The sequence below is a fragment of the Rhinolophus sinicus genome, linkage group LG02 (genome assembly GCF_036562045.2).
Source record: "Rhinolophus sinicus isolate RSC01 linkage group LG02, ASM3656204v1, whole genome shotgun sequence".
NCBI lineage: Eukaryota > Metazoa > Chordata > Mammalia > Chiroptera > Rhinolophidae > Rhinolophus > Rhinolophus sinicus.
Window position 1 is genome coordinate 133,661,197 of NC_133752.1, and position 13,749 is coordinate 133,674,945.

Here is a 13,749-nt window from a genome sequence, read left to right on the forward strand (position 1 = left end):
TTCCCTTGGATTTACATATGAAATTTCAAAAGCAAAATTAAAATTTTTAGTTTCAGGTCTGCTTAAATATTCTTGGTGATATTTATACATTGTCCACAGCAGTTTTCCTAAAGCTATGTATGATTTTACTTAAAAACTACACACATTAGGTATAATGTGAGAAGGGACATGGCCATCAAAGCTTAAAATCAAATAGATCCAAACTGAACATGTTTACATGCACGAAACATGATTAAATTCTATAACCTATACAAGAAAGTCAGTCTTATTTTAGGGATCTTTTGTTAAAATATTTCCAAACTACAGCAGGAAAGATAAATCAGTCACATGTCATCTTAAAAACACTACATTGAATCAGAAGTTTCACTCGATAAAGCAGATGTTTTCTTCCCCAGGCCATTTTCAAACTGGTAAAAACTCTTAACTTCTAAGTTAAACTTTCATAAGGTGAAGTAAAGCTAGTAACAATTGTGTGCTCCAGTGAAGATGAAAATTCAGTCAAGTACAGACAAAAAGCAGCTGTTAAAACTGCCCTGCAAAATGGATAGATATTTGCAGATTTATCTCACGGGACCATGAGACAGTATCGCTCAGCCTAACTCTAAAGCTCTTCTCAGGCCTCATGAGGTTCTTTCGCTACTTCATTAGCTAATTCTTCCTTGGATCTTATATCCCTGGGATCTTATATTGACTGTGTACATGCTACACTCCCAACTCTTAAAAAATGAGGCATAAAGTTTCACATGTGCTAGTATTTTAAGATTACCATCAAAGACCATCAAAGGCGGATAACTGAGATTCAGTGATCTGGCCAATGAGTTCCTAACAGCAGCAGGATGTGACCACAATATTCAAATGAAAACGAAACAATTAGAACAATTAGTTTTAATTATTTGGAAAAAAAGATCCATCTACAAGGCTAATCAGTGTTAAGTGACAACCGGAGATCATGATTCAAGGTTATTTTATGTTTTGCCTATTTCCTTATTCATTCGTGCTGTTTAATTCTCATCTCTGGTGCCCCACCAGGCACGTGCTGAGGTTTTAGCATTTCTTGGTATGTAGGTTAAAATAGCATAAAAATTCATTTGAGTTAATATGGTAAGTGTAATGATTTGCTTTGAATATTCCGTTAAATATATTGCAAAGCCACCAGAAAGTAAAAACAAAACAGCAAAATTATCTTCAAGAACTGAAGAAGTTAAAAACTTTATATACATTTTCTAAAAATTTCTGTCAAAGATTAACAATTTTGCGACACTAACTTCTACTCAGTTTTCAACACTAGGGCAAAAATGGTGGTGAAGAGCTCAAGTTCTCTAGTTCAAGTGTTTCCAAAGGATAACACGCCCAAAACAGCTTCAAAAAGACCAAGAGCAAGATGCTAAGGGAATTCAAGGACAGTATAAGCAAAAATCGTGGCATACGAAACATTTGAAATTCGTCGTACAAATGCCAACTAGCTAAGAAGCTTCTGGGTAATTTACTGATCAGAGGCGGTGGGGGGGAGGGGTTGACTCTGAAAAAGATATGATTATCAGTTACCCTTAGTAACTAAAGGTCACAGAACCTACTATCTCAATCTTTCCTAATGATGATAAAACTGAGTTTAAAATAATGTCAGCATAAGTCATTACAGGCTAGGGACACCTCCAAATTTCTTCATTATCATTAAGTGCTAGCTTTTCTTTTCTTTAGCACCACTACAAATACTGTGATCCTTTGGCAATATATATTTAAATGGCTATTTTTGGATTCTTGGCATTTAATATTCTGAAGCACAAATCAATTTTTATTTCTCTAATTATACCCACCCATATTCCCAGGATTCACTATCAATAAAAAAGGACAAATAACAGTCACTTACCAGATTGAATGAAGCTCTCAATCAACACCACTCTTAAGCTTTGCTCTTATTTCTGCATTTAAGTAAATCTCCCCCTAATTTTTAAGAATCACATCCCTGTCAAACATTCCACAGATTGCTTGCTTTTATGGCACATGATTACTATGCAAATAATTCTACATCCAGGTAATGTATACTTTTTAAATTTTTGATTGCAAGAGGCAGCAATACTGCTAGTTCTAAAGCAGTGAACCAAATAGTGAGGAATTAGGACTATCAAATACCAGCCTCAAAGCAACATACCAAAGATCAGTACTGAGTAAATTAAATGCCATATCTGACCATTTTCATTAAAGTTCAACCAAAATTATGTCTTTCATAAATGATTTTCCTGTGCCACTGTTGTTGGCCTTAAAATCTTTGAAGGGAAAACTACTCATGGCACTTCAATTAAAGAACATTTTCATGGTTAAAAACATCAATATGGGATTCAACAGAGGGTAGATGCTTTTATATGGTATAGGCTTTAGACAAGATTGTCACCCTGGAGACAGCCCAAAATTTTCAAAGCATCATGCTTTTGCTGTATAGTTTTTCCTTTACAGGGCTTTTACATTTTGAAGAACAGTCACTAAATCATTAACATCATTCACCTCTTGTGAATTAATGTGGATGAATTAGTGCAGATAAATAGAAGTTCCTTCTCGAGAATTGGCTCATGAAATAGTTTAACAATGATTTCACTGTTGTTCTCCCAAAAGGGTCAAGAAGGGATCTAGATCATTTGTTGCCTTTAATAACATACTGTAATAATAATAATAAAAAAATCCTTTAAAATTACTGTAAAGATTAGCAGAAAATTCAGATATTCGTTAAGCTCTCTGTCTGGCCTATGTCTTCATTTTCAGGTAGAAAAAAAGAGGACCCATATTCCCAAATTGGAAACTGTATTTAGAAACGGACAACTTATACTGTGTTACAGCCTCCAAACGAGCCCATGACACAGTAATGGATTGTGTCCTGGGTTACTGTCTGGTGACAAGGCGACATCTGTCAAAGGCAAGGAAAACAAGATGACTGCTTTTTAAATGCATTTTTCTAGTTTAAAGAAAAGAGCAGCTGTCTAAATAAGCAAAAAGCATCTGTTTCTTCACTACCACAAAATTTGGAAAAGCAATTTGGGCTTGAGAATCACTTAATTGCCCCCTTGAAGCTAGAAAACAAGTTATTCTATTTTAATCTGGCTTGAAAATTATTTGCAAGATTCAAAATCATTCCGACCAGCTTTACTTCAAATCCACTATCAACTTCAACTATTGTCATTCTAATTACCTCACCCCAAAAGTTTGACTGGTACATATCTGATCAAATACAGGATGTGAACATATGTGATTAGCTGACGTCATAGCCACAGATAAACTACTTACATCTGGACTATGGGTAATGGTCATTAGTTCCCCAATTTTAAGCTGTAACTACAAAGGGCACTGGGCACACAGCAGCACTCAGGAAATGAGTGAAACTGATAGAACAGTCATAAGCAGAACGTGTTTAAAAACTTTTAAAAGATCATCTGGAAATAGTTATTAACAAAATCACACAAAGTTGTGCCATTAAATCAAATATGAATAAATGTGTTGTTCTGGGGCACACGTTTAACTTTATGTCACAGCACTAACATAACCTGCTAAGCTATAACCTGGACAGTGCAGAGAAGTATCTATGGTAATTGTTGGGGACATTGCAATGCTCCCCAAGCAGGAAAACATGCCAAGAGAATGAGCCTGACCCCAAATTACATGGGTATTAAGGAGCTTGGACTTGCACTCCTCTTTTCCAGCCCTGTTTCCACAGGACATAGAAACCATAATTTGATTGGACTTTCCCAGAATGCTATGGTTACTCTTTAAGCTTAATTTATGATAAACATAAAACATCTTAAGGGTCAGGAGTTAACTTCCAGTTCAAGAGCTGTCACCACTGATTTAACTTTCTTTAAAGAAGTGGGAATCTGGTTTGTTCTTGGTAAATTGGTCAGTTGATTGAGGATGGAATTTGACACAGGGTGTAAGTTGGTTTCAGGGAACTGAAAACATATAAAGTTCAAATATAAGTAAAAATCATTTCAATGACAAAGATACCGACACACTCCAAACTGCTAATAATGGTTACCTCTAAAGTGGTATGTGGGATGGTGGAGAAAGGGAAATCTGAAACGAAACTTTGTTTCCTCTCTCTGTTTAATTTATCAAACAGGTTAAATTTTTGGCAGCGTGAAGTCTTATGTTACATAACTACTCGAGGCTGTATATAGACTTGCTTTATTTTACCCTGTAGTTAGTTTTTCCCTATCAACTATACCCTTCCCTCTTTTTCTTTCTTCCTTCAAATAAAAACCTATTATGAATAATCTGCTAGAGCTAACTCCCAGATTTTACACATTAATCAGCCAATAGTCCAAAAGTAATGCGCTGTAAACGATTTGTAAGCAGATGCCTTTCTAATTCCCAGATTTACATACTTCAAGGAGACCCTGGTTCTAAGGTAAACACAGCTTGCATTAAAATTTTGTGATTCTAATGAAGTCTACCTAATTGACCAGATTTCTTTTGGGAAGGCTTCATGGAGAGTCAGAAGTTATTCAAAAAAAGCAAAACACATCCAAAGAGTTGTGGGAGAAAATAAAATGAGACTGTTATACTGACATTAGGATCTCCTAGACATGTTGGTAAGAGAAAGAAAAGCAAGTTGCAAAACAAATGCATAGTAAGAACAATTTATGTAAAAATTTAAAACCCACAAAACTATGTCTTTCTACAGGTATAAATATATATGTATATAAATGCATAGTAAAGAGGTAATTGAAGAGTATATACTAGAGAGCAATAGTTACCATTTGGGAGCAGATACTCCAGGGGCACTTTCACAATATCTGTATTTTTTATTTTTCCTAGAATATATTCTTAAATACAAAATCAAGAAATTTTACATTTTTAGGAAATACTACATATGATAGTTTCCTTAAAATAGCTGGTTACCAAAGAAGATAGTTTAGCAAATACCACTTTTGTCTATTTTTCAACATTATACTTTATTCCTGCTATCCCTCACCTTTCTCTCATTGCTCTACACAAGTTCAAATTTAAGGAAATCATATTAGCTTTTTCTTGAATATTTGATAATAAAGAGATGACACAGTTGCCAGGAAGTATCAAAATCAAGGTAAGAACTGGTACAGTGGAAATAAAGTTCATTTAAGCAGGCAGGCCCATCTTTTGCCTTTAATGTGATGTATTTGGAAATAAGTGCAGACTTCTAAAGAATACAAGATGCTCTCTGGCTGGGTGTACCATGTAACACTAACTTGCCATGTACCAGTATCTACTGCAGAGAAAATGTTGCAGTCGAAAGGTTAATACTCACAAGCACCCTCAGCTTCTCAGAAAAGAGATGATACATAAATTCCAGATAGCCCAAGTAGTGCTAAAGGTCTATAAGATATGTATTAAAGTGATGTTTGTTTAGAAGCAAAGCATTTTTGTTTGAAATTGGAAACTCTTAAGAGAGTACGTCTAAATTTTTTTCATTACGTATGATTAATGCTAAAATATTTACATTTAGGTAAATTTGCTCAGAATTGTAATTAGTTTGTTTTCTTAAAAAGGGAAAAGCAAAAGCCATCCAAGGCAGACATATGTGTAGCATGAATTTTGGCCCACAACACCAAATATATTACTGTTTTAGTTGATTAAAAATTATAGAATAGCAACAAACTAGGATCAATTCCGACTACAAAATCAAGTCAATGTACATGTTCAACGAATCCCAGCTTTTAGTTATGAAAATCTAGGTAATGCATTTTGTAATTTAGTGAAGAATACGTAAGGATCTACTCAGTCTCTCCATCTTTAGACATTATGTGAGGCTACTGTTGGTCACTACTGTCTAGACCTCTTCCTAGAGCTCAACATCAAATGGTCCCAAATCCAGCATTCCCTCTTTGTCGTACTGTGTCTGTAAAGAACACTATAAGACCTACAATGGCAGACAGAAGTCAAAAGATAAATTTCAGAAGTTAAAGGCACATATCAAACCACTTCTAGAGATAATTAAGAGGTAATTATAAGGGTAAATTATATTATCTGGAAATAATATAAGATCAATGATCTAGACTCTTGGTGGCATTTATAATATAGAAAGTTGCAAATTATGTATTAAAATAAATAAATAGCCTAACAATTCATTTTTTTTAATGTTCTAAATATTTGGCACAATGCATAGCTTGTCGAATTTAGGAACTATGTGACAAAAGTAACATATTTTTCAAAATGATTTTTAAAACTGTCAGGTTGTAGTTTCACATCCCGACTTCCATTCCACTCCTCACTACCCTCTCTTCCTTAGTCCCAAAGTTTGCCTTTTCTTACTGAAAATCTAAAAATGAAGTATCATTCTTCTTTCTTACTTTAATGGCAAATAAAAAGTGATCACTAATAATAAATGGCTAATATAAAAAACATTTCACAATTTAGTTGTAACACTCATAGATCTAGGGTATTTGCCGGAGGTATCCCTAGAACAACAAAAATTCAAACTGTCATATTTCATCCAATAATGTGATGCTTTTCTCTCTTCAGATTACTGTTTACCCCCAAATTGTTGCAATATACATTTTTAAAAAGTAACATTCCTCTATAATCACCAAACAAGCAGCAGAATACCCATCATCATTACAGAAACAATTGTGTACTTTGAACATAATATTCAAATATTTTTAATGACTATCTTAAACTAATTTTTAATTATATATACATTTACTCGCTGAAAAATATATTGATTCTACCTACCTACTACTTTTAATACACAACATGGTAACTTGTGTCTTCTTCCTAATAGTACATTTATAAGGACAGGAACACAAAACATATTATTAGAGGTGAAGAAAGTATCAGAAAAATTTCCTCAGCCTTGGTTTATCATCTGTTTATCCTTATCCTTCCTTAGTATACATACTGCAAGTGACTGGTCCTCTTTCATTACCTTTTCATCCTATTCCTACCAAAAGACCTTTTGGACTTCAGATCAAGGACAGGTATATACCACGTTATCTATTGTTACCATTGAATTAGCTTCAATTAACTTAAAGGTTTATAAAGAATGAAAAGCTTGAGGTTAACAAAGATACACAGAAACCATAGCAGGGTAGAAGGAAAAAATACGGAGAGTGGTTATGACTACCAATGACTACCTGGCAACTCCAGAGCAGAGGTTCCTATCTGGACTTTATAGGGTCAAAAATTGAGAGTACAACTCTCCAATTATCAGGCTTTATGACTTTATTTTTTGGAATAAAGCTCAAGTTCATCTCTAATTAGTTTTAAAAACATATTTCACTCCAAAGTTAAAGAGTTTATTTCCCATCTACAACAGTAGAAATGGCAAGGCTTCCTTTACTACCTCTGAAAGAACCAGGAGGGCAAAAACAATTTTCCTGGATCTGTAGTCATGATTCCCTCTGCCTCCCCCAAGCCCCTGCAAAAACACTAACTTCACAGGAAACCAAGAGACTACACAGAGTATAGTCATCCCATAAAAGAAGACAATTTTAGCTTATTTCCTTGAATTTTCCCCCCCACCACCCTTCCCAAACACACAAAACAGAGATCAGCATGTTGAGTTTGACAAGGACAGTAATCTAAAAAAGTAGCATGAGGACTCACAGAACCCTTAAATTAACACTAAGTTAAAATCCTAACATCATAACATCAAGGTGTCAATTCATTTGACATTTAACACATTTGGGGAAGTTTAAGCTATTAACTTAAAAATACGTAGTACTTCTTTAGTAACTATAACCTCTTTATGTCCTCTTAAATTGCTCATGCTAACAATTTTATTGCATACTGCTGCTTCTTGTAAGAAGTAAATCCAGGAAACATTCCATTTTATCTTAGACATAACATTTACTAGTTTTCCAAGCATGACAGAAATGGAAAAATATATATATATTAGAACAAGAACAATTTATGTTACTTTCTACAATTTGTGTTCCTTCTGTGAGCAGTGCCTGATTCTACTAAAATTAACAAATTTAAGTTCAGTTCTATGCTTAAGAAAAAAACCTAATGAGAGACTAATTTACAAAGTATACAAGAATATAATTTTATAATAAATCTTTCCAGTGTTGGCCATAACTGCATTGCATGAAATGTTTCCCTTCACAGAAACTCAGAAGAATAGCTCTTATAAAATGAAACGAAACTTTGTGTTCATTTCTGGCAAGCACTGAACAAATTCTACTTGCTCGCAAAGGATCTAAAAGTGCTGCCTCAGGAGCATAAACTACCACTAACATGCTGTATGAATAATTCTTGGTGAATGGCTACTATCTGGGACTTCTTCCTCTCTTCTCACACCAGTGAACCCAACTCTTAACAAAGCCTAAAAGAAAACTAAAGCTGTGGCAGAAGTGAAACTCGGCATGCTCCACTCAAATACTTCTAAGGTAACCATTCTAAAGCAAAATTGGCTGAAGTTATCTCTTTTATTAAAAAAAACAAAAAACAAAAAACCCCAAACCAAAAGGCAAATGCTGCTGTTCAATCATCGGATGAACTTACAGAGGCCAAAAACGTGACAACAGCAATAATTCAAGTAAAGTATATGTGAAAATTTAAACACGCCACTTTCAAGTTAAGACAAAAGTGAAGGGGAGCTATGATCTTTATATCAGAGTCAAAAAGCTTAGGCATTATCACCAAATGTTAATCACTTTACAGTCATCAATGAGACTATTATATATATTTTTGCACCTTGCGCTTGTAAAAGCAGATAAAATATTTAATACGTAATTTACAATGTATTTTACCAGCTCAGCATACAGGATGTATATAGATTATATCAAAGTAGTAGACAGTTAGGGGGCCTGTGCAAACCCTGCAAAAATAGTACTTCAGGTATCTGCTAATTTAAAAAAAAAAAAAATGTTTGCTGTTTAGAAGTGATACAATTCAAACTACCACAAAATACAAAGGGCTGCAAAATGTATACCATTCCAACAACATATATAAGTTATTAAATAAAGATTTGATTTAAAAGAATATAAATGAAGCCTTTAAGTAGGTCTTTTCTACATGCATATTATTCCTTATTAAAGAAAAAATATGTAAAAAGGCCATTGGTAATTGCTTTGTTAACATTTGTAGAAAATGCCAATTCTCTGGTCACAAACTCCACTAAGTTTAGCACTTAAGGTCTCTGAAGTGTTATAAACGTAATTTAAAATACTGTTAATTCTATAATTCCATTGGTAAAATAATGTGACTTGGAATATGGCAGTCTTCATGTTGAGGGCAATGATCCACAGTTTGTTTTAGTTTCTCAGGTGTGAACAGTTATCCAGAAGAACAGCACCCTCCACCACCGCTCTGGACCTGAGGTTCATCATCGATAATCTGTACACCTCGCCTTGCAGCTCCCGGTGGGCTGGAGCCATTGCCTTTTGCCCTCTCGTCCACCTGTGCTGTTTCTATCATCCCTGTGAGAGGGAGAAAGCAGAAAATATTTAGGACCACACTCTTTTTGAGTTTTCTCTTTCTTTAATTCCAGTATACCACCATGATAACCATTTCTGACTTTAAACCAACAAGGAAACTAAATACAACGAACATTTTTTCAGCTTACTAAAGTTTTTCCTGCAAGTTTAAAAAAAGTTTGTAAAAAAAAAAAAAAAAAAATTTATTCGCCCAGATGTGTAATGGCTACAGTGACATCAACAGAGGAAAAAAGGTTTTGCTTGCACAAATGACTATATACAAGTATTATCCTTAAGATATTCCAAATATACTTAGAAATATGTCAAAGAAGTCCAAATTGTTCCAAGTACAAGTGATATTTAGGGTACAAAATTTATTCTTCAACTAGTAAAGTGTATTTGAAAGAATAAAAGAGTTTAAAATAAGAAAAAATAAAGCTGGAGGACTCATACTGTCTGACTTAAAGGTATAGTAGAAAGTTACTGTAATGAATACAGACATTGGTGAAAAGAGAAATAGAGATAAATGACACAGAGTCCAGATATAGACCCCCTTATATATGGTCACTTGATTTTTGACACATGTGCCAAGATTATTCAATGAAGAAAGGATAATCTTTTCAAGAAACAGTACTAGAACTGGATATTTACGTGTGAAAAACAAACCTCGATCTACACCTCTCACCATAAGTGAAAATTAACAAAAAAAATGAGTGATAGGCCTAAATGTAAAACACAACATTTCTAGAAGAAAACATATAAGGAAATTCTTTACGAGAAAATCTTTGTGACTTTGAGTTAGGCAAAGATTTCTCATATAAGACACAAAACCCATGTATCATACAGAAAAACTGATTAAATCGGACCTCATTAAAATTTAGAACTTCTGCTCTTTGACACAGTTAAGAAAAATGAAAATGTAAGACACGGACTAGGAGTAAATATTTGCAAAATATGTATATGAAAAGATGAGGAAAGAAAAGAGGGAGTCCTTGAAACAGAATGATGGTTCTTAAACTTGGGTCCAGAGAATGCTCTTGAACAATGTTTGTCCCACACACCTCAGTTTGGAAACCTGAGCAGTTTGGAATGCTCAGGTTTCCAAATGAGGTGTGGGACAATCCACTGAGATGAAATTAGAAAACATTATAAATTCTAACTTCTACTTAAATTCCCTCAACCTTTAAAAATTTCTATTTTTTATGTATATTTTTATAATGTACAAAACATATTAGTACTTGTGTATGTTCTCTATTTTTAAATAAATATATGGGGAATACTAAAAAAATTTTTTTTATTAAAGACATGAGATTGATAACATTTATAAGCAAATGACCTAAAACCTTGGTCCTCAAGTATGGTCTGAGGACCAACATCATCACCACTTGGGTGTCTGCCAGAAATGAGAAACTCAGGCCCACACCAGACCCACTGTATCAAAATATGCATTTTAACAAGATCCCCAAGTGACTGGTATACACAGCAGTGATTCTCAAATTTAAGTGTACATCCGAATCACATGGAGGGATTGTTACAACACAGATTGTGGGTACCACCTCCTGAGAATTTGATTCAATAGGTTTGGGGTAGAGACCAAAATTTTTTGTTTCTAACAGTTTCAAGTAATGCTGATGCTGCAGATCAGGGGCCTCACTGAATTATGAATGACCTGCAGGTTTTCATAGCAATGAAACTTACCCCGAAGTTTGTGTATATGTACCTTTTTCTAGAGAGAAAAACCATAGTTTCATCAAATGCTCAAAAGTCTGAGGTCCATAAATCCAATGATTTGACAAAATCATTTCAATCCTTTATTCCATGGACTAGGGTTTTCCAAAGTATGGTATGCATTAATTGGTGATATGAGAAATTACTTTCAAGTTGTATATAAACAAACATTTTCATTTCTCTCTTAAAAAAAATTTTTAATACTGAAAATTTCAAACATGTATAAAAGTAGAAAGAACAGCATAATGAAAATCCATTATGTCCATCACATAATACCTGGCAAGCATCCCTACCGTCCATTATTTCTGAATCAAACCCCAGATACAATTTTATTCATAAATCATTTGAATTTGACCTCTAAAAGGTAAGAACTCTTTTTTAAAACATAACCACACTACCATAATCAAACCTAAAATATTTACAATAATTTCTTTTTTCAAAAAGTTTATGTTTTTATTGAGGTAACATCAGTTAATAACATTATATAATTTTCAGGTATACAACATTATAATTCAGTACCTGTGTACTCTATTGCTTGCTCACCACCAAAAGTCTAGTTTCTATCTGTTACCTTATATTTGACCCCTTTTAGCCATTTCACCCTCCCCCAGTCCCTACAATAATTTAATATCACCAAATATCCAGTGAATGTTCATATAATCCCAATTGTCTCACAAATGTTCTTTTTCACTACTTTGTCAAATCAGGATCCAAATAAGGTCCATCCACTGCGACATGTTGTTATATCTCTCAAATCTGTTTTAATCTATATATTCCGTCCCTCCATTTTTACTTTTAATAGTTATACGTTATATTTCATGTATATTTAGCACATATCACACATATAAGATTTCATAGCCATTAATTATTGCTTGAAATAGGGTTAAAGTAGGTATTTAAGCATTAAGAAATGAGTTAAAGAAAAAATGTTAAGTAAATAATAGTACTGGTAGATGTGACAAATCATCCATGTGGTCATTAATGGAGACTGTAAAATATCAGCAATAATTTAAAAAGAGCGATTTCTATACAAACTAAATCTGAATATACCTACTTTTACAAAGATCGAGAAAGAGTTCCTCAATTCCTTTGTTCTGTTTGGCTGACGTGTGATAATGTTTTGCTCCCACAGATTCTGCATACCTTAAAAATACATATATATATAAAAATCAGTGACTGATGTAAATAATTTTTTTTCATGTTTTTGTCATGATTGCTATTTGAGTTTTTTGACAATAACAATTTTAGTGACATTACTAATTAACATAGGTTTAGTAAAATTAGTATTATATAGCCATTTAACATCTGTATACACTGAACTAAATTTTAAATAAGAACACAAGTATAACAAGAATTAAAATTTTTATGTTAATTTGGAACCCAAATACTTTAAAAGTTTTTGTGACTCACTGACTATTTGATCATGAGAGTTTTCTTTTACATCACTCTTAATACTTTTCATTAAAATCAATGAGAAGAGTGGAATATCTTTAAATGTTGTCAAAAGTCTAGAAATTACCAGTGTAAACACGCTTCACTGAATTCAATAGCTCAATATATATGAAGAGGTTTGAGTAATACCTAAATGGTAAAGCACACTGTGCCGTAAAGAACATTTCTACCGGGGAGTAATTGTTGGGGTGGGGGTGGGGGTGGGGGAAGAGTTTAGGAGGGTGTCGGGGATAACACTTACGATTCTGCTTCTTGAATGGAAACATGTCTCTCCTTTTCCAAGTCTATCTTATTACCTAATTTGAAAAGGCAAACGCCAATCTTTAATATTGATTCATTTTTATAACAAAATTAAACCAATTCTAAATAAACAACTGCCATTTCAATCACCTAAAAAAATACAAATCACATCAGACTTTTAAATGTCCTGAAACTATAAAGTCAACCCCTATGACATAAGGGTTGAATGACTATCAAGGTAAATGCCTCAACCTTCCTCCAATAGCCCTCCTGAAGCTGCAACCTGTCAAGAGAAAATAACTTTTCCAAAGAAATGGGCACTATTCCTTGACTTAAGATACAAGGACTAAGATTCACTAGGGAATTTAGAGATAAACCTGATTCTTAGCCAAGTATGAATGGTCCCCAATCAACTTTGAGCCAGCCAATAATTAAGTAAGGCTACCTTATTGTTCATGAAATATATTAGGCTAGCCTATTGGATCCTAAGAGTATTTTGCTTTCCTGGATGATATAAACTGGTTAAAGAAAGCATTAATTGTATGGCTTTTTAAGTACTTTACCACCACAGAGGAGGAAACTGTACTCTTTTGTTTTAAAAAAATGAGAGAACTTAATATATGCACATCATGACCTAGAGTGTATTATGCTAAGTGAAATGAGTCAGAGGCAGAATGACAAATACCATATGATCTCACTTATATGTGCAATCTATAAAACAAAATAAATGAACAAACAAAACAGAAACAAACTCATAGATACAGAGAACAAATTAATGATTACCAGATAGGAGGGGGGTTGAAGGGATGGGTGAAAAAGGGGAAGGGGTTAAAATGTACAAATTGGCAGATATAAAAACAGTCACAGGATGTAAAGCACAGCGAATATAGTCAATAATATTGTAATATCTATGTATGGTATCAGATGGGTATTAGACTTATTGGTGGAT

The 13,749-nt window shown here is 33.6% G+C and overlaps 1 protein-coding gene across 1 annotated transcript in view; it reads right to left on the reverse strand.

Annotated features, from left to right (window-relative positions):
- Window positions 1–6,604: 6,604 nt before the first annotated feature.
- Window positions 6,605–13,749, reverse strand: part of RAB21 (RAB21, member RAS oncogene family) — a 30,028-nt gene continuing 22,883 nt past the window's right edge. Inside the window, exons 5-7 of the mRNA XM_019748964.2 lie at window positions 12,802–12,856; window positions 12,163–12,251; window positions 6,605–9,383 (exon numbers count right to left, since the gene is read on the reverse strand). Coding sequence (XP_019604523.1) covers window positions 9,241–9,383; window positions 12,163–12,251; window positions 12,802–12,856 — 287 coding nt within the window. The 3' untranslated portion in view covers window positions 6,605–9,240. The remainder of the gene's footprint in view (window positions 9,384–12,162; window positions 12,252–12,801; window positions 12,857–13,749) is intronic.